The 20566-nt window shown below is 45.6% G+C and overlaps 1 protein-coding gene across 1 annotated transcript in view; it reads left to right on the top strand.

Moving 5' to 3' along the window:
- Window positions 1–8783: 8783 nt before the first annotated feature.
- The window catches only part of CLVS2 (clavesin 2), a 414386-nt gene continuing 402603 nt past the window's right edge, over window positions 8784–20566 (top strand). The window contains exon 1 of the mRNA XM_085611751.1: window positions 8784–9979. Within this exon, the coding sequence (XP_085467877.1) occupies window positions 9591–9979 (389 nt within the window). The 5' untranslated portion in view covers window positions 8784–9590. The remainder of the gene's footprint in view (window positions 9980–20566) is intronic.

Raw genomic sequence — 20566 nt, 5'->3', positions numbered from 1 at the left:
AAAGAAGTGAAATGGGCCTGAAGTTCTTGAGGTCCGTTGGGTCTGCGGTTGGCTTCTTTAGGAGTGGGTTGACTTCAATGCACTTCCAGTTGTCAGGGAATGTGGCTGTCTCGAGGGAGCAGTTGATAGTTTGGCGTAGCTTGGGTGCAATGGCAGTGGCGGCCCTGTGTAAGATGTGTGGCGGGCAGGGTTCAGAAGGTGCTCTGGGGTGGATGCTCTTCATTGTCTTTAAGGTGTCTTCTGTGGTGAGAGGGTCCAGACGAGACGGGTCTTTTGGATGGCGTCACTGGGGGTAGGGGTTGAGATGGTGCAATGGTCTTGCTTGTCGAAGTTGTCATAGAGCGTCTTCATTTTGAAGTGAAAGAAGGAACTGAGTTTGTTGCAGAGGTTTTGGGAGGAAGGGTTGTCAGTTGCTTCGCTGTTGGGTTTGGAAAATTCCTGTATGATGGCGAAGAGTTCCTTGGAGTTATGGACATTGGAGAGGATTCTGTCTTGGATGAAGCTTTTCTTTGTTGATTTGATGAGCTGGTGGTGTGCTGTGATGGCTGTTTTGTAGGCTGTGCGTGCTTCTTGGTTTTGCTGTTTCTCCATGTCTTCTCCAGTCATCGGCAGCAGCCCTTGGATTCTCGGAGATCCATGGTAAACCAGTTGGCTTTCTTGTGGTGTTCTGGAGGGGGGCGAGAGTGTTGGTGCAGTTGGCGATCCATTGGAGGAGGGTGCCTGCCACTGTGTTGGTGTCTGCTGTAATGGAGTGCAAGTGAGGGCAGAGGTGAATGTTCTTCGGAGACTTTGTTCCAGATTCTACATGGGAGGCGGCACGTGTGCTTGTGTGCGGTGGGTTTTGTAAAGGAGAAATGGATGCAGTGGTAGTCGGTCCAGAGAAGTTCTGTGGTGTGGCTGAAGCAAATGTTGTTTCCTCCGGCGAAGATGGGGTTGACTGTGTATCCTTCTGCGTGAATGGGGGTGGAGACAAGTAGCTTCAGTCCTAAGTTGGTGAGGTTCACCAGGAGGGAGGTGGTGTTGGGGTCACTGTGGTTTTCCAGGTGGAAATTTAGGTCTCTGAGTAGTATGTGGGCTGGAGAGGTGAGGGCATGGGGTGCAATGTGGTCAGCGATGACATTGGTGAAGGGGGCGCGAGGTCCGGGGGTCGGTAGGCAGTGTTCTGCTGAGCATCGTCCTGGGGTTCGGCTTGATCTGGTAGTGGATGTGTTCCATGGGGGGCGAAACGTCGTACAAGTTTGTGGCTGTCAATTGGAGGGAGCTTTTGTGTACGATGGCAAACCCTCCTCCTGGGTGGGTGGGGTGGTCTTTTCTCAGGATCTTGCATCCGTCGGGGATGGCGGTTGAGATGTTGGGTGTGGCGCTGGTGTTTGTCCCGGTCTCTGTGAGGAAGGCAACGTCAGGCGTGTGAGTGCTGAGGAGGTGTATACAAAAAAGGCACAAGGGCCAAACAAGAGTTGAGAGGTATTGTCTACATAGCAGGAATGATACTCGTGTAGAACCTCCAGGGAAAGATACGTCCTCCCAAACAATATACAGTAAACAATTGGGGAGAACTTAAATGGCCCAGAGATATTGACTGAGAGATACCATTGGTAGTGGCAGCACCATATATTAACCGAATATAACATATATATTTTTTTTTGCAGAGTTTTATATAGCGCAAACTTGACCCGAATCCAATCAGAGCGCTTTACATAGCACCAGTTACGTTACATTAGGACACACATTCATTCTTTGTTAGGCACGGGGAGATTAAGTGATTTGCGCAGGATGTTCGGCATCATTACCGAGACTCGAACCCAATTCCCCAGGTCCGAGCGCCCTAGCCGTTAGACCAGCTCCTCTCCCCAACATATGGGTCTACAAATGTGCCATGCTCTTGGGAGTACACAATCCCTTCCATTTGCGATACCCAGACCTAGATATCCTAACAGCTCGTTCATGTAATGAGGGTTACTCCCTATGACTAAAAAGCGTAACTCCATTAATATGAATAAATCTTTATATATTGTTTTATTCTATACACTAAAAAAATACAGTGACCCTGTCACTGATGTAAATCATTAGTACAAAGTATTTTCCCCTTATAAAAACGTGGGTTTCTCAATAAAGTTTCTCTCAAAAAAACACCCGTAATACATAGGGAAACATAGCAAGACTACGTTTCCCATCATCCCCTATGTGTTTTGTAGTTCCTCCTACCAATGTCAGATTTGTCGCAGACATGATGCATAGAATTTATTCCACGTCTTTTCGGAGTAGAATCACCTGTGAATACGGTCCTCTCCTTCAAATAGACGGAGATCTCACTATACCGGCACTCATGCCGGGAGATGCAGGACGCAGTAGGTAATTCCTCGGGTCCAGGATCCTTGATAACGTGAGTCATGGATATGGAAGGAGAGTCACAAAAAAGAAACCAGCTGGCTATCAAGCAAGAGTGACTTTGACAATACTCCCCACTAAGTTTTATGCACTTGCACTTTATTGCCAGTTTGGATAAACTGTTTTTAATGTTTTAACTCTCTTATAGTTTGCAGCAAGTTGTGCGGGATTTTAACTCTTTTCCTCTTTTAGATTATTGAAATGATAGTATATTGTAACGATTTTAAGTAATTAAACAATAAAGCTTAATACCCCCAATGTCTGGGTGCAACAGAGTCATGGATGTGATACAAGTGACGGAAGAGATACCTTAGGTTACGGGGATTCCCAATCACCTTACTCTGTATTTCTTTTCATATACCTTGTCTTTCTAGTGTGTGACTACAGGACTGCTCTCTTGCCTGCACTTGTGGTCCTCCACAATTTGGTAAGAATCGTACTTTGTGTGGTATGATGATTTGTATTGCACACTATGAAAAATGTCAACTAATTTTAAACCATTTAATACTTGTCCCCGTATTACTGTGGTGTTTTTTGCACGGGACGGGTCTAGGAATCTGACACCCCTTATTAGAGGGTGTTTATATAAATGGGGAATGTTGATTTTGACACTCCCTTAAAAAACTCAGTATGCACAAACTCGTTATAAACATAAGAAGAGTATGATGCAATGTAGGTGAGGCAGTATGATACTGTCATGATGGTGAATGACTCCACAAATAGTGTATATTTTTTCTCCTTACAGGGCGGACATTTGATTGATGTAACTCCATACTGAGGATAAGTATATCCATAAGGCGTATCTTCCGAATGAACTTATTTTAACAATTTGATTATATTTTGTGTTTATTTTTCCAGGGAGGGAACTTACACTTTTTGTTTGTCCTGAAGAAAGCCATGGTCCCTTATGGCCGTCTGTTGGCTGAAACATGTTGGCAAGTACTTTAGGGTCATAGGACCATCGTATCCTGGGAACACCCTTCTTTTGTTTTTAATGCTATCACTACTCCATAATAAATGGATACCAGGAGTTGTTGGTGTTTTTTTAATCTTTAACCCCCCTGGCCTTTTCTCTTAAGTGCTCCCTGAAACATGGTTGAGCCAACCCTGGCCTTTAGGAGCCAGGGTGAACCCGATGATGAAGCATGACACTACTAGAGTGTGTGAGGGTTACTATAAAAAAAGAGGTACTGCTCCCAATAGTGGTAGTAGCAGTTAACTAAGTTCACCTCCTGAAAGAGAAATGTGCCTATACCTTTCTTATTAGTCTCCACTGGGTTGGATACCTTTTTGTTTACAGTGCTGAGGAGATCCCAGATTTCTACAGCATGTCTCTGTAGGGAGCGTGCGTTGAGGAGGATACAGCTCAGTGGTTTGTGTGCAGTGCAGTCTGGTGGGCTGGGGGTTGCTGCTGGGGTCCGGAGGTGAGTGAAAGTGTGAGAGCAGTGTCAGCAGGAGATTGGGCCTTGGGTGTTGCTCCGCATCGAGGAGAGCTGGCAGTTGTTGTTGCATCTGGGGTTGAGTGCGTGGAGAGTGCTGTGGTCGTAGTGGCGGGGGGGTCAAGTGACCAGGGTCCCTGGCGCTGGTCGGGTGGAGGACGGTGCAAATGGGCTTGACTTTGGCACGCCAGCAGTGCACCAGTAGTGCAGCCGTGCAGCCGCTGCCATTAAGTAGGGGTCGGGGAAGATGATCATCTGGGAGGCGGAAGGCAGAAGCGACACGCTGGGGGATACCTTGAATACTCTAATAAGTCTTTCGAACAGGCTTACGGCAAGAGCTTTCTTTTGCTGCTGTGCTTACTGTTTTTCCTGCAACCTTGATATTTATTATTCTTTCTTCTATCACGGCACTTTACACTTGAAAACTTCTATGACCACTTTTTCATGCACCTTATGGAGCGATAGCAGTAATATTTATTGAATGAATGCACCATTGATGAAAAAATATATAAATTGAATTGATTTCATATTTCTTTTGTGCAGGGGATTAATTTTCTTTCTCTCGCATTAATCAATTTGTATTGATTTAGATATGAAATGTAATATAGTATTTTTGTTCATTTTTATCGTTTTCCAATAAGACCAATTGTTGCTTGTATAGAATTATACCATAGAGGTAGCAGAATCAAGAAGTGTGTGGTTGTGCCACACAAATGCAGAAAAGACTGAGCATGCATTTTGGAAATGGCAGCACAAAGAAGATTGTATAGTCTTGATATTTCAAAATTCTTTCTTTATTAAATTATTCTCCTCTTCACATATACTAGGTTGGTAACCTTTATCATATATTATATTTTGAATTCTTTCGGTTCTTCAAATAGTTATTCAACATATGTGAAGAAAACCTAAACTGCAGACACTATTAGAGACTACACATATGGTGAATAACTATTTGAAGAACCGAAAGAATTCAAAATATAACATATGATAAAGGTTACCAACCTAGTATATGTGAAGAGGAGAAGAATTTAATAAAGAAAGAATTTTGAAATAACACCTGCTGTATGGACAGACATATTTTACGATCATTGAATAACTTTATGGAGTGCTGGATCACAGTGAATTGTTGACAAGTTATAAGGTCCTTTGATCCTAAGGGGGTTTAGGGGTATTTAACCTCATGATCCGGGGCACCCAAAGAATATTGATAATTGTGACTTGACGTAAGGATTTGGTGCAATCTGTTTCTGCCTTATACCCCGTTCTTTTGTATGTTATATTTATTTAATGCTTTTTTTATATAGCGCGGACTTTACCCGAAGGTGTCACAGCGCTTCACAATAGGAGCAGTACTGATACATGAGGAGAAAATTACAAGTGAGCATGTTACAAAAGCAAATGTTACGTTACAGAAGGCAATAGTGACAATTGTGCAAGTATCAAGAGCAAACAAAATTCAAGAGGGAGCAAACGATACGTTACAAAAGGAACAAGCATTGGCATAGCCAATAGGTCTCGCTTTTGGGACCTTATAAAGTGTTTAGCCATGCAACAGTTGCATAACTAAATACTTATAAGGTTCCAAAAGCGAGACCTATTGGCTATGCCAATGCTTGTTATTTTATGCAACTAACAACCATTGACAAAGCCAATAGTTCTGGCTTGTTGTAGGTGTAACGTTACTTGGTCTAGGTGTAACGTTACTTGTTGTATTATATATCTGAATGCAATGACAGAAGCAACAAAAAATACCAGTCGGGTGGCACATTATACTAAGCACAGATTTTTAGCTTATTTTTAAGCCACGCCCTTAATTACATCAAACACCCTTTGGAGAGACGCCCCTTGTTTTTTCATCCCACTTAAAGCTCTGGAAACAACACCATGTCACAGTCGCCCCACGTCCAGGCACTGTGCATCATGCATGACTCATGCCTTCCACTTTTTCAGATTACCTATGTGCAGGGGCATAGTGAACCCTGCCCCACCCCACCCCTTGCTTTAGGAACTACAGCGAGGGTGGAGTTCTTGATGGGTCTCTTATGTCTGCAACTCTGCAGCAAAGGCTCAGCTCATAATTAATGTGAAAAAGTGAGTGAGTAAGTAAGAGAAGGGATGGGTGGATGGATGGCTGGATGGCTGGATGGATGAGTGAAATGATGGATGGATGGATGAGTGAAAGGTTGGATGATGGGCGAGTGAATGGGTGAATTTATAAGTGAAATGATGGATTGATTGATGAATTGATAAGTGAAAGGGTGGACTGATTAATTGATAAGTGAAAGTGTGAACGGATGAACGGATGAGTGAATGGGTGGATGTAAGGGCTTGTAGATGGACAAAAGGATGGATAGATGAGTGAAGGAGTGAAAGGGTGGATGGATGAGAGAAAGGATGGCTGAGTGAAAGGATGGATGAGTGATATGTTCAATGGACAGATTCATGAGTGGCTGAGTAGATGGATGGGTGGGTGGGTGGATGGAAGGATGGATGGCTAAGTGAAAGAGGAATTGAGAGAGAAAGGGAGAATGGGTAAATGGATGACTGAACGGGTGAATGGGTGGAAGGATGAGTGACTGGGTGGATGAATAAGTAAGTGAAAGGATGGCTGGATAGGTAAATGCTGGATGGATGAGTGAATGGATGGGTGGAAGAGTGGACGGATGAGTGTACGGATGGATAGGGTGAAAGGGTGGATGGATGGATAATGGATGGATGAGTAAAAGGGTGGATGGAAGGATGGATGAGTGAAATGATGGATGGGAGGATATGTGATGGATAGGTTTGTAAATGGTTGAATATGGACATGGATGGGCACACAGATGGAAGGACAGAATGAATGGTGAAAGACTGAATGATGGATGAAAGTATGATCACACATTGTAAGCCTCATTATCTTAAGCAACATTTCCTATACATTGACTTTAACATTTATATGAGTGATTGTCTCTATATAATATGTGTGTGTTGAAACGCACTCCAACACTGCCCCACATACTTGGGATGAGTAGCACTATAGAAGAAATTAAATACACGTGAGAGAGGCTCTATGTGAAAATGAGGGGTGCCATTGGAGGGTGGTAGCAAGGCTGGACTGGCCGGACCGGGCATCAGGCGTTTTGTCTGGGAGCTGGAAAGGTGGGGGCGGTTTTGTAACCACAAAAAGACCTGCACATTTGCTTAAAGCTGCGCGCATTCTGAAAAACCATGAAGTGCACAATTGTCTCAACCTAAACTTATTTTCACTTGTATTTAAGTGGTTGTCTATTTACTTACTTACATACTAGTGCGCAACCTCCTCTGATGTGTCTGTAAAACTTACCTTTTGTCCTGAATTTCGACCTCCTGTCCTGAATTTTTGTCCTGAATTTTGACCCTTTGTCCTGAATTTTTACACTCACTGTCCTGAATTTGCACCCATGCCAGTTGGTCACCCTAGTGTAGGGGCTGATGAAGTCCTAGGAGTCAAGTTGTTTACCATACGGGCCACAGTGTTTTGCACCACTTGCAGTTTCAATACGAGGGATTCATTTGAGGCGAGGAACAGGGCATTGCCTTAGTCTAAGTGGCTTATTACTAGTGCCTGGATGAGTGTTTTACGTGAGCTCAATGAAAGCCACTGAAAGATTTTCTTGAGGAGACACATGGTACCAAAACTGGTTTCCATGTCTCAAACCCAAAGGACTTAACTAATTGGGCTAAGGGGGCTGAATGGATCGTGGGTGTATCTTGGCATAGATGCTGGTTGGTGTCTGGTGAGAACAATGCATCAGTAGTTGAAAATGCCCCCTGAGATGCCATCTCATGGAGGCGTGTGGAGATTTGGTAGCATGCATTCATTAGACCCAGATGATGGCTGCACACTAAGGTTGTATCCTCCAGTGTACGAGTGTGTTGAAACTGCATCAAACAAATCAGTTCTGCATAGAGGCTTGTAACCTTCTTGCTCTATACATGCACCAGAAGCTGGCCCTGGAAAATAGACATGACTGTTGAGATCATCATTCTGAAATTGTCATTCAACCTAGAGGTCGCTTCTCGCAGAGATTTGTGGGAGTTGTGTCTCACACACTCACATGCACCAAAGGCTGCGGATGAACCATAGAGATGGTCCCTGGGTCAGGGCACGAAAGTAGACAGGAACCCTAGAGGTGGCTTCGCCTAGAGACTTGTGGGAGACTTCTCACTCATGTGCGCACAGGCACCTGCCAGAGGCTGCGCCTGAAGCGTAAGGTTGGCCGTTTGCACAGGCTTGCAGTACATGACCAGCAAACGCATAGAAAGAAGAGTGTGTCTGCATCGTGCAGCTAAATTCTTCAGGGGTTTGTTTACTTTGTTGGGCTCCAAAGATGAGCAGCTTAGGCTTCTGTTACAAGTCATCTAATGGGATCGACTAGCCGACAATATGCAGTTGCTAGCTCCTGGAAGCACTGCAGGGGGTGGCATTAGCTAGCAACCAGCGCAGCAGTGGCGCGAGGTCCCAATGGTCTGAGGGGTCTACTGCACCCCCACTCACAGTTCATTTTCATTACCAAACCAGGGTACAGGAGCGCATTTTATTCGCTTGCACTGGGGCCCATCGCACCCACAATGTCATATTGACGGCAGGGCGCAATTTGTGAAGGACAGCGGGAGATCCACCTATGGCAGGAGCAGAAGTAACACGGAGAGAGAAGACTGACTCCACCTGCCTGCAACAGAGTTGTGTTTATTGAAAGAGTGAAGTCGGGATGACAGGGTGGGTGCGATGTGCAGGTGTTTGATGTGAAGAGGAGTTTGGTAGAAAGCAGCCAGAGAAATATGCAGCGCCAGCAGCGCAAATACAGGGCGCAGCCTGAGGTGACGTCACGTGACGAACAGCACCCTTATTGAGAGGAGAGCGAGCAGACGGGCGGGCTCCGCTTCCTTCTTTTCAGAGCTAAGCAGCAGCCGCCCCCCCCCCCCCCCCTACACACACACCGAGACCCCACAAGAACACAAAGGCATAGCCGGATAGCATCAGCTCCGTGTCACCAGCTGTCCGCCAGCTTTCCGCTCGGGCTGCCAGCTGCCTGGTAACACACACGCTCAGCCCCACCTTCGGCTCGTCCAGTTTCCAAAGGGTTGCTGGTTATTGTGGGGGGTCGCGTGCTGCAGGGACTTCATCCCAGGAGAAGAAGTAACGTCGTAACGTCGCAACGTCGCACCCTGCCTCCTCGCGCTCCCCTCTTTGCACCGCGATGCTCGCCTTCTGCCTTCGAAGACTCCTCGCCACCAGAGGAGCTGCTGCGGATGCAGGTTGCCGCATTGCCTGACTATGAGCTAGTAGGAGTGCCACGTTTTTTTTTATTCCTTCTGTTCTACGTCTCCATGTTCAGCCATCGCTGCTTTTTGTTACAACACAGCTTGGGTGGATTTTACTCTTTTGCGGTTTATTGTTAAATGTGCCTAAAATGGCAAAGAGCACGCAACCCAAACGTTGCAGGAGACATATTCATTATAAAGAAAACGAGACGGATCTTTGACTGGTAAATCTCACGCGCTGATTGAAGGATGTCAAAAATCTAACGGGAGCAAGGAGGGTGGAGGCAGCTGAAACATCTCCCGTCACTGATGAAGCAATGCATCCGTTGGAATAAGTGGTTTGGGCTGCTGCACGACGTAGAGATAGCCACATTTTGACCCAATGCTGGGACCAGATTGTGTGCCTGCTGTTCAGTGACTGCGGCCCCCGGGCAGTGCGTCTCTCCCGGCAGCAGGACGCTGGGCCCCGAAGGTGCCACCATGACCCACTTGCAGGCGGGCCTTTCGCCCGAGACCCTGGAGAAAGCCCGACTAGAGCTGAACGAGAACCCGGACACCTTGCACCAGGACATCCAGGAGGTCCGAGACATGGTCATTACCCGGCCGGACATCGGCTTCCTGCGCACGGATGACGCCTTCATCTTGCGGTTCCTGCGGGCCAGGAAGTTCAACCACTTCGAGGCCTTCCGCCTGCTGGCACAGTACTTCGAGTACCGCCAGCAGAACCTGGACATGTTCAAGAACTTCAAGGCCACCGACCCCGGCATCAAGCAGGGGCTGAAGGACGGCTTCCCGGGGGTGCTCTCTCACCTGGACCACTATGGACGGAAGATACTGGTGCTCTTTGCTGCAAACTGGGACCAGACCAGGTAAAACCGCAGACACCCACTGAAGTGCAGTCTCGGGCTTACATTCCCAATTAGCTGCTCACCCAGGCTCGCTTTTTGTGCGGGAGGTATTACTTTGTACATACATTTTTCCACTTCCTGCTTGATAAAATTGCATTTCCACGGGTCATGTTTAAGGACTGGTTAAAATGCCTCCCTGCTTTTAGCAGCAGATTGCAGTGAATAGAGGTGGCACGATTAGACAATCCCTTTTTTTTTTTAAATGAATAACAGGTTGTGGAAGATGCAGTGATGCTCTCAACAACAGTGTCATGTGGCTCTTGATTCCAGGCCAGAGCTTTTGCGCACTTGGCCACGCCTCCTCCCTCTTTCCTTGGGAATGGTAAACAATGAAGGGATGGGAGAAGGTGGCGGTACCACGTGGGCCATGGCGTATCTAATGTGAACGATGCTGTTTGGTGTCTGGAAGCTGCTGTGAGGCAACAGGTCTCTGCTGTCTTGACATGGCTGTGTAAGGTCTAGTTTCCGTGGGAATGGCACGTGCTGCAAACTGTACCAGTTAGGACCATGCGCAAACGAAGGGGCAGGGGTTGTAGGTTAAAGCTGTGTAAGAGAAAGCATGCCTGTTAGCTGCCCGCCAAAATTCTTATCAGATTTATTAACGTTTACATTGGAATGAAATGAACGGCAACCAATATCTGGTCATTATAAAGGAACCGGCATCAAGTTGCAATCATGTGGGCGCAAATTGTATGTTTTGTTGCTGAAGTTGGTCAGTTTTATTCCTTTTGCTTCTTCTCCTAATGTATGCCTTTTATGCCAGCCACCAAATGACTCCCTTGATATTCTCCAATCTGTTTCTTGTTCCATATTTCCTGTTGCTCAGTAATTTGCTCAAACGGATGCTTCCCTTTTGGTTTCCATGATGTACAGAACAGACACGAATGGTGGGTTAGTTATGAATTGCTAGTTCGGGCTTGACTGTTCGCATGATGAGCAGGGTCAAGACTGATTTTTATATGGCTGGGTCTGAACTGGGGTGGCAAAGTGAGCTAAAGAACGGTGATGGATTCCACCCAGATCTAATAGTGACCGGGGTGAGGGTCTGAAAAGTTTCAGCACTCCTTCCATCATCTCCTTGTGTTTGCTTGGTTTGCCCTAATCTGACAGGGTATGCCCGGACGTGGGTCCCTTGCTCACTTTGCTAGCTTGGCTGTTGAGGGGGTGTTACCCCTAAATGGGTCCCAGGATGCTTGTTTACTGTCCAGGGAAGACCTGACTTGGCAGTTCGGGCTGGACTGTTCACATGAGGAACAGGGTCAGGACAGATTAGGTCTCGCCTGACCCAGCGCATGCGCTGGTCTGGGGAGACTTATTGAGAGGGTTCCAAAAAGTGCTACCAGGCCAGCCTAGAGCTACAGTGCATTTGCGCGGGCGCACGCGACGCGCTTTACCGCGATTACTTTCACTTTCACGGCCGCACGGCCGCTTTGATGTTTGATCGTGATCGCGATCACTTTTACTTTCGCGGCCGCTTTGCATTGCCAATAGGTCCCGCTTTTGGGACCTTATAAGTATTTAGTTATGCAACTGTTGCATGGCTAAACACTTATAAGGTCCCAAAGCCGAGACCTATTGGCTATGCCAATGCTTGTTTGCCATGTGGCTTGGTCTGAACTGGGGTGGTGAAGTGAGCTAAAGAACAATGATTGATTCAACCCAGATCTAATCGTGACTGGGGGTGAGTGTCTGAAATGTTTTAGCACTCCGTCCATCATCATATTGAGTTTGCTTTGTTCACCCTAAGTCCCAGGATGCTTGTTTCCGGTCCAGGGAAGACCTGGCTTGGCAGTTCGGGCTGGACTGGGCTGTACTGATTTGCATATGGCTAGGTCTGCACTGGGTTGGTGAAGTGAGCTTAAGAAAGATGATGGATTCAACCCAGATCTAATAGTGATTGGGGTGAGTGTCTGAAAAGTTTCAGCACTCCGTCCATCACCTCCTTGTGTTTGCAACAGCTTGTTGATGGCAAGGGAAAAGAGAGACAGGACTTGGTAGAAGCACACACAATGTACTCTGCATACTTGGATGTGTCAAATGAAAACACATACATTTGCATTATTCCACTTAGAGATTCAACCACTTCAGACAGAATTGAGATAAGTTATTCTGTTATTGCAGGTGGAGCTATGACAGAGACACACACATTTTAAGAATAGACAGTACCCTACCAAACAGCTACTACAGGGACATTCTGCTTGCCCTGTGCACAGTTAACATCTGAACAATGCAAATGATAGTCTTTGGTGTCACACGCCATTGGAAAGTTGAACCTTTCCTCGATAATGGTCCATAACATAACAGTGACGCGCACGCCAAGATATTGGAACTGAACGTAATAATTAAAATTACCATTTAGCTTATTTTTAAGAACTGTCAATGTTGGCAGCTTTCAAGGCAAGCAAGGCGGAGATAGGTAAAAGATTAATTCAGAACAATATGGCTAATTGAATAAGATGAGATAAAATTATAAAAACATTTTTACAAGCTTCGCCCTATGTCTCCTAGCTCTACAGTCAACAAAGTAATTTAACATCTTCCATCACCTGTGATCAGTGTCATAAAGATATAAAGCATACTGTAAACATGGTAAGTTTTGACAGACATGCAAAATACTTTTGTCTGTATTAAGCTTAAACATAAGATGTCTTAAAACAGCAGTCCTTTCACATCCTACCTTTGGCCAAAATGGCACATCCTTGGGCACCTTTAGATGTTGCAACTGCTATCTGTTGTCTTTTGGTGGCAGAATATTAAGAAAATCAAGACAAAATGTGATTGTTTATTTGTCATCATCGCTTCACTCCTCGCATTACTAAGTTGGAGGCACTTTTTAATAGCTCGGAGTCATACCAGGTAACAAACACTAGGGGGCAGATTTATGTTTCCTGGCGCATCCCTGCAAATCAGCAAGGATGCGCCAGGAATGATGCGTCACGCAAGTTTACCCTTGCGCCACACATTTACAATGCGGCGCATCATGGCGCAGGAATAAACAGATGCGTGACGCATCCGATGGCGTAAGGTTGGCGCAGTGCTTCAGTTGCGTCGCAAGTGTGACGCAACTCTAGCACTGTTCCAACCTACCCTATCCCTAACATGGTGCGTCAAGCCTTACGCCTGCTTCAAGCAGGCGCAGGGTTTTGGCGCATCAGCGTTGGGAAAGTGACTCAGTCAAATCTTATAGATTTGACTGAGTCACTTTTCAGGGGCGTTCCTGCGACGGAACGCCCCCCCTCTGTCGACACGCCCACGTAAAACCTGACGCAGGTTTTACGTGGTGCAGGGCTTTACATCGTGACGCATCTCCATAGATGCGTCACGATGTAAATATGGCGCAACGTGGCGCAGGGATTACACCGCCGCTGTGTCACAAAAGTGACGCAACGGCGGCGTAAAAGTGGCGCATTTCCAATATAGATCTGCCCCGAGATTTCTTACAGTGGCAAACGTCCGCCATATTAGATGAGTGAAGTCACTGCCCTCGCGGTGACACACACGCGATCCAACTGGAAAGAAGTCGAAAGAATGTCCCTCGGGTTTTAGTATGAATTTGAACTCCTCAAACATGGACGAGAATTAATCAAAACGGTCCAGTGAAAAGGGAACACCAAAGGCCCTGTAATGTCAGGTGGCAGATGTTACTGAACCGGTTTTGTAAACAATCCACTTAAAATAAGTGGCAATCAATATCGAATCCTTATTGCCCCCCCTGGAGGTCATTAGCGCTGCTCACTGCCCGTATTATTGACCTGACCTGAACCTAAGGGTGCATAATAAAATGAAAGGCGATTGATCGGCGTGTTTTAATGCCAGAAAGCAGACAGGCAATAAAGTGTTAAAAGCCACCCAACAAGGACTTGTCAAAGTGTTCTTTGTCTCTGCCTCATGTCACTGCCACTGAACCAAACGTAAATCCACACAGTAGTGGCTAGAGTATCATGGAAAGCATTCTGAGTGGACGAGCCAAACTCAGAATTACACACAGGTGACTAGTAGAAGTGAAGTGGACTTATTGATGTGGCGAACACACGTTGGGGCAGATTTACAAGCCCCTTGCGCAACTTTTGCGACACTTTTAATGTGGGAAAAAGTGACGCACCGGCGGTGCAAGGGGCTTCTAAATTAGCCTCGTTAGGGGCATGGACGTCATTTAGGGGTCGCCAGAGGTCGCAGCTGCGACCCCTAGCTTGCCCCTTGTGACCCTAACCTCAGAGGTGCCAGGTATACAGTGACACTGACAGCCCGTCCTTACTGACGTTGGTTGGGGCGCCACTCGCTTTGCTTTCAGTCATTTTTTATTACACTAATAGTGAGTCACCATTAGTGTAATAACACATGGAGCACAATTAGGTGGAACGTGACTTTCCCTGGGAGCTGAGGTGAGTAACAACATGCTTTTAAATGTTTATTGCATGGGTGCTCGGGGTCGAGAGTGTGTTTACCTGAAAAAAGAGTGTATGTGAGTGCAAGTGTGAGTGAAAGGGAAGGTCATAGGGCGTATGATTTCACTTCGGCTACCCCAGGCATTTTGGTGAATTGACGTCCATGGTTAGGGGCCTTCTTAAAACAAAGCAATCAGTACAACGACAAACCTCATTTGAAAAACCTCATCCACCTACAGTATATTCAAGATGATGTTTCTGCCAGATATGCTTTTGAGGATGTGAATAAGTGAAGTTGGAAGCCGAACATATGATACACAACGTGTTAGGGAGCACACACAGAGGATGGAGCACAGACACAGGTAGGAAGACAGGTCTGTGGTGTCACAGCAGGCAGACAGCTGATAGACTAAATGCGCCCGCAGTCTGTCTCAAGCATTAATATCCACACACCTGTAGGAATGCCAGAGGTACATGATTTTGTGTTGGTGCAGTCAGTTGCAGGGCACTTCCAAAGTATTGTCTTCGATATATAAGCCCTGCCCACATGTTTGCAGGTGCCTAGACTTGGGTTATGAAACATGGGGATGGAAGCCTCCTTACTCTTAATTGGCACCCCCTTCCAAAGGGGAAACAGCCTTTACCACGAAGGCTTTTCTACGCGTTACGTTTACAACGGTACACTTACCTCGTAAACGTCTTCACAACACGTATTGATTCCACGACCGTTTTTACCACGCAAGCAACGTCATCACGGAACGTCTTCTTCCTCATCCGAAAAAATGCGTCAGTCCTTTTTTAGTGTCGGTGAAGACGTGAGAAAAAGGCAAAAAAAAGAAGAAAGGGGGCTTGGGGGGGGGGGGGGGGGGGGGGTCTCCCCCCCAAAAAAGAAAAGTCGGGGTAAAGGAAAAAGCAAGGTAAAGGCAATGCCTAGAAAAAACATTCCGTTGTAGCGCATGCGTGGTAAAGGCATGCGTTGCAACGGAATGCGTAGTAAGGACATATATTCCTTCCAAAGAAATGTATTCTGCAATGACCTACCTCGTGTCTTTTGCACCTCCTCACCATTAGCCTAGCGAAGACCCTGATTGGGTGGCATCAGGGAGATGAGTGTTATTGGGTAGAAGTGACGTGAACATTTTTATTGCACTTGCTTGCAGAAATTCTTGCCCACGTGGCCTGCCCTTAGAGTCCTGCAGTCCATATCACCTTCTTAACTACGACCTTCCCTTCTCAGAGATCTCCAACCCTCATGGCAGAAAAGCAAGTGGAGCGTCTACCTAGCTAAGGTAGTCATTGCCAAACTCATGCTTGTTGGTATCTGTTCTCACAGTGTCAGTCTATATTGCCACTCAGAGTCAGCTTCTGGCAGGGTCGGTGACAGCAATTTTTCCAGCCTAGTCAAAGAAAGTTTTTGCCTCCTCTGCTCCTCTCTTTCGAGGCTTGTGTACTAATTTTGCTGCTTATATCAACAATCTGGTGCCACAATTGTGTCAGGGCCATAGATCAGACCAAGCTCCAGCAATCCTTTGATGTAGCATGAAATTGCACAAAAACCTCAGAAACATAATACAGCGTCCTTAACCGGAAGTGCCTAGTGGCTTGTACAGGCAAGCCCTGTGGCTGGTTGGACGCGAATAGCGGGCATGCCGCTGGTGCACCGAAGGCAAGCCTGTCAGCGCCCGACCGGGTTCAGGAACCCTGACCCATCTCAGCCAGAGAAAAGATCTTATACTGCAACATTTCTGAGTTTGTTGGGAACGACTGGCAACATGAATTGTCAGGTCATTTACCTGGGGGTGACATCATTGACCTGCAACTTCTCCTTTTCCACTCACACTACCTCTGGGTTGCTAATGCAGTACAACCCCTGCCTACTAAGAATTTACTGACTGAGGGACATGATGGCCATCATGGCGAGAAGCCTTCTGATGGGTACCATCTTACTCAAACCTTTAATTTATTTAAGTCTGAACTGTTGTTCGCTTCCTAAACATCAGCATTTAATTTCCTTTGCGATTACAACCCAGATGCGCTATTCCTCACTAACACCTGTTTACATGCAGGTTCTCTGCCGGACATTATTGTGGAACGCCCTGCTAATTATTCTTTAGTTAGGATAGATAGAGAAGATAAAATGGGCGGAGGAATTGCCATCATTTAAAAAAAGAAAGACAACATATGCAAAATGTATCAACTTCCGATCCCTGACTGAAGCTTTGACATTAAGTCTTTCCCTTACTACCAAATTTACATTTTCTGGGGCCTTGATCTATCGTCCCCCTGGGTACCCCGGAAAGTGGTGTACCTCCCTACCTTATTGGTCCCTCAAATTCTCTGTACTGCTAATTCCACTTTACTCGGAGACATTAATCCCCATCTTGAGGACTTTAATAGCAATTGAAATATGTCCTTTATTCAGGATTTGGGTGTTCTAACTTGGCACTCGTAAATTCAGTACCTACTCACATTGCGGGACATCTTGTGGACCCTATTTTTTCTAACACAGATGGCTTGATGATAGACCCTCCGCTTCAGCTCTGCTGGTCTGACCCATTTGCTGTGCTGTTCAAGATTAGGATTTCTTCCCATTCTCCCACAACATGGCCTCTCCTGGACTCAAAAGTCAGAATTTGGTACAAACTTAACCTCTTAGCATGAAATGAGCAGTTACTTAGTACTAAGCCTAGTCTTTTACAACAGCTCGGTTTGGATCAAGCTATGATTTATTACTGGCTTGATGAGGCTATTGATATCACTCTACCTACGACCACTAAATGTATGGTCAGAACCCACCCACTTCCTCCTTGGTTCATTGATGCACTCAGTTCAGAAAGGAAAAGCTGCAAAGCTTTTGATAGACGCTGAAGGAAGTCATTTACTGCAGAGGCTAAGCCTGAATAAAGGGAATCATTAAAAGGTTATCATGCCCTCTATAAGTTTGCTCATGCTACGTACTATACAGGAAAAATAACTAATGCTCAGAATTGCCAGAACACACTTTTTAAGGGGGGTAAAAGAATTATCGTATGCAAGTAGCATCTCGCCTACGCCCCTTCTTTCACAGTGCCATTGTGATGAGTTAGCTCTTATTTTTCACTTAAAGTAGAAAATATTCACTTATAGTTTGCTAAAAATGTTGTGAATATAGATTCCAACCTTAATTAGAATTTAGTCAGTCAAAGCTTTTATTTCGGTAAAATACCATAAAAAGACATAAATACATATATACATTTAAACATGATTAAATAGACATTGTGTAGAGTGTAATCCATTAAAACATTAAAATAATTTTCATAAAAGATACACAGTAAAAGAACGTGGTTTTTCCACAAAGACAAATTATTAAAAATTGATCCAGGGCCAAAGATGTACTCACTACACCTCAAGGTACTGTAGTGGCAATATAGGTAATACTAAAATCAGGAGAAATGAGTGGCAGAAACCATAAATTTGGACCTTGTAAACCACATTGAGAGGAGAAATTTGGCCATTGCAAACACTATCAATGGAGTAGTATCATATTAGAATTAGAATTTAACCAATATGTCTTTAGCAGAGGCTAATCACTTGGCAACCAAGGCAGAGTGCACCCCTAAGTTAAGTGAATGGTCTCCCTTGAATTTGGCATCCTTCCTGGTTGCCTTGCAGTCTATTAAATCAGGATCTCCGATGGAACCTTTTCCACCAGACAAGCTCAGATTACTGGATAGGACCATTTTAACTATGATTTTGGAAGCTCCTTAATTCATCTTTGATCGAACGGTTTGTGCCTCAGAGGTGGAAGCATGCTTTGGTCCTCCTCTTCTCGAAAACATTGGAAAAACATATCAACGCCAAGCTTAGTTCATTTGTTGATGCCCACTTTCTTCTCCACTCCTTAGTCTGGCGATAGGGCCAGACACAGTACGGAGTCCACCCTTCTTGACGTGACGGAACATCTAAGACATCATCCGGATATGGGTGGTCCTGTCGTGCTCATCCTGCTCTATTTGAGTGCGGCATTCGACATGGTGTTCCACTCTATCCTGGCAGACAGACTGGAGTCTTTAGGCCTTGGAAGTTCAGTTTGGGATGACTTATTTCTTTCCTTAAAGACAGTACGTTTCAGGTTTTTCGGCTAATTTAAAATCCAATCGGCAAGCTTAGATTTGTGAGTTCCACAGTGTTCTATTCTGAGCCTCTTGTTTTTCAGCATTGATGTCCGCCCTTTGGCGGACCTATTTAGTTCAGGCTCTAGTCATATCCAGATTGGATTATGGCAATGTGCTGTACTTGGGCGCAGACAAGACCTCTGTCCATCGCTTGCAGATTGTTCAAAATACTGCTGCCAGGATGCTCTTTCCTTTGCCTAAATATGCTTCGGTTTCTCATTTGTTTCAGGATCTGCACTGGCCCAAGGTTTCCAAATGCATTGAGTGTAAAGCACTGTTGTATGTTTAAGGCTAAACTTGCTTGGCGCCACTGTACACCCAGGAATTGGTAGTTCCTTACCAGCCTACGGTCCTTGAGATCCTTGAATCAAGCCCTGTTTACTTTACCAAGGTTTCGTTTAACCCGTATGTCCAAAATTGTCCAAATTGTGAAAAACTCTGCTCAAAGCTCTTAGAAACTGCAAGTCACTGCTCACCTTTTGCAAAAGTCTGAAGACCTGGCTATTTTAAGTCATCATTCTGGGACAACCTATCTGCGTCTGCACCGGGAAACGCTTCTGGGTAGCTGTGCGCATTATAAGTCTCAAATTATTATTAAGCTAACATCCCAACCCCGTCTCTCTGAAAGCTGATCAGGGGGCATATTATCAAGACAGGCGATAAAATTATCGCCGCTTTAGCGGCAGAAAACTGCCGCTAAAATGGCGATAATGGGCTTGATAATATGCTCTATGGAATTCCAATTGAAGCTCAGGTTAGATGTCCTTCGCATCTAACATGGACTTCAATTGGAATTCCATAGAGTATATTATCAAGCCCATTATCGCTGTTTTAGCTGCAGTTTTCTGCCGCTAAAGCGGCGATAATTGTATCGCCTGGCTTGATAATATGCCCCATAGTTTTTTTTAGACCTTCATGGGAAGCAGGATGATTAATGGATTTATTTGCACGTTTTAACATAAGTGTTGTTGGCAGCCTTCCCCTGTGATGTGGCTTGGAGCCCTTGGCCTGGGCTCAGTAGGTCTACATTTCCGCACTTTCTTCACTTGCCATCTGATTGCTTTGCGCGTGCTGATGATAGCGCCCTCTGGAAGTGAGTGATGCTGTCTGTGAGCCTTTCTGACACAGGGAGGCCGGAGGACTTTGTCGAAAGCTGCTTTTCAGATTCAACAATTTAAGGCAGCGCTGGCAAACAACAATTAGTTAATGATACTGTGCCAGCCCCTTCTGTGGAGAAACAAACGAGTGGGAACGTTTCTGGTGAGTGCACTTCAGGGCTGATCACATTTCCACCAGCAGCCTCTGCGACGCAGTCAGTCCCTCTTGAAACAAATGCTGAAGCGCGCAGATAGATGCAGATCAAAGAAACCACGCATAACTTACAGCCACTGCTACATTAGTTAGGAGCTTACTAGGACCAGCAAGTCGAGAAATATATGGTACCGAAATGTAGGAAGGACAGTCCTGAATAAAAATTAAAAAAAAATAAGTTCAGGGGCCCAAAGTTTTACTTAGTAGCTTGCAGCTGGTGCTGCCTAATGCTTGGGGTTGCCGAGTACCTAAGTGATCTATTTTGATTCCACCTCAGGTATCTATCTTCCTCTACCCAACACTTCCTATCTCTTTACCTCAATCTTGCGGGCTCTTTTTCATCACTGCTTTCTCCTGTTGTCACTGTTTTCCTGCACAATTTTCTCGCCTTCTTGCGCCCTTTTCCGCCTTTCTCCCTCTTGCTGTAGGTCAAAATCTGAATTTGTAGAATAGGTCGGGTTACCAAAAATAAATGCTGATTCCACTGTCTGCAAAGACCAAGTCAAGCTCTGAGCAAGTAGTGCTTGACATAGCCCGAACCTTAGTGAAAACACCGCAGACCGAATAAAGGGGCATATCATCAACAACCGGCGATAATTATCTCTAAGCGCACTTAGCGCTGGGATAATTACCGCCGGCTATCGCTTGTTTTTATCGCGGAGATAGCGCGCTATCAGCGACGCTTATCTCCAGAGCGA

Source organism: Triturus cristatus, chromosome 6 (assembly GCF_964204655.1).
Source record: "Triturus cristatus chromosome 6, aTriCri1.1, whole genome shotgun sequence".
Lineage (NCBI taxonomy): Eukaryota > Metazoa > Chordata > Amphibia > Caudata > Salamandridae > Triturus > Triturus cristatus.
Note: the sequence above shows the minus strand (reverse complement) of the source record. Positions and strands in the feature narration are given on the sequence as shown.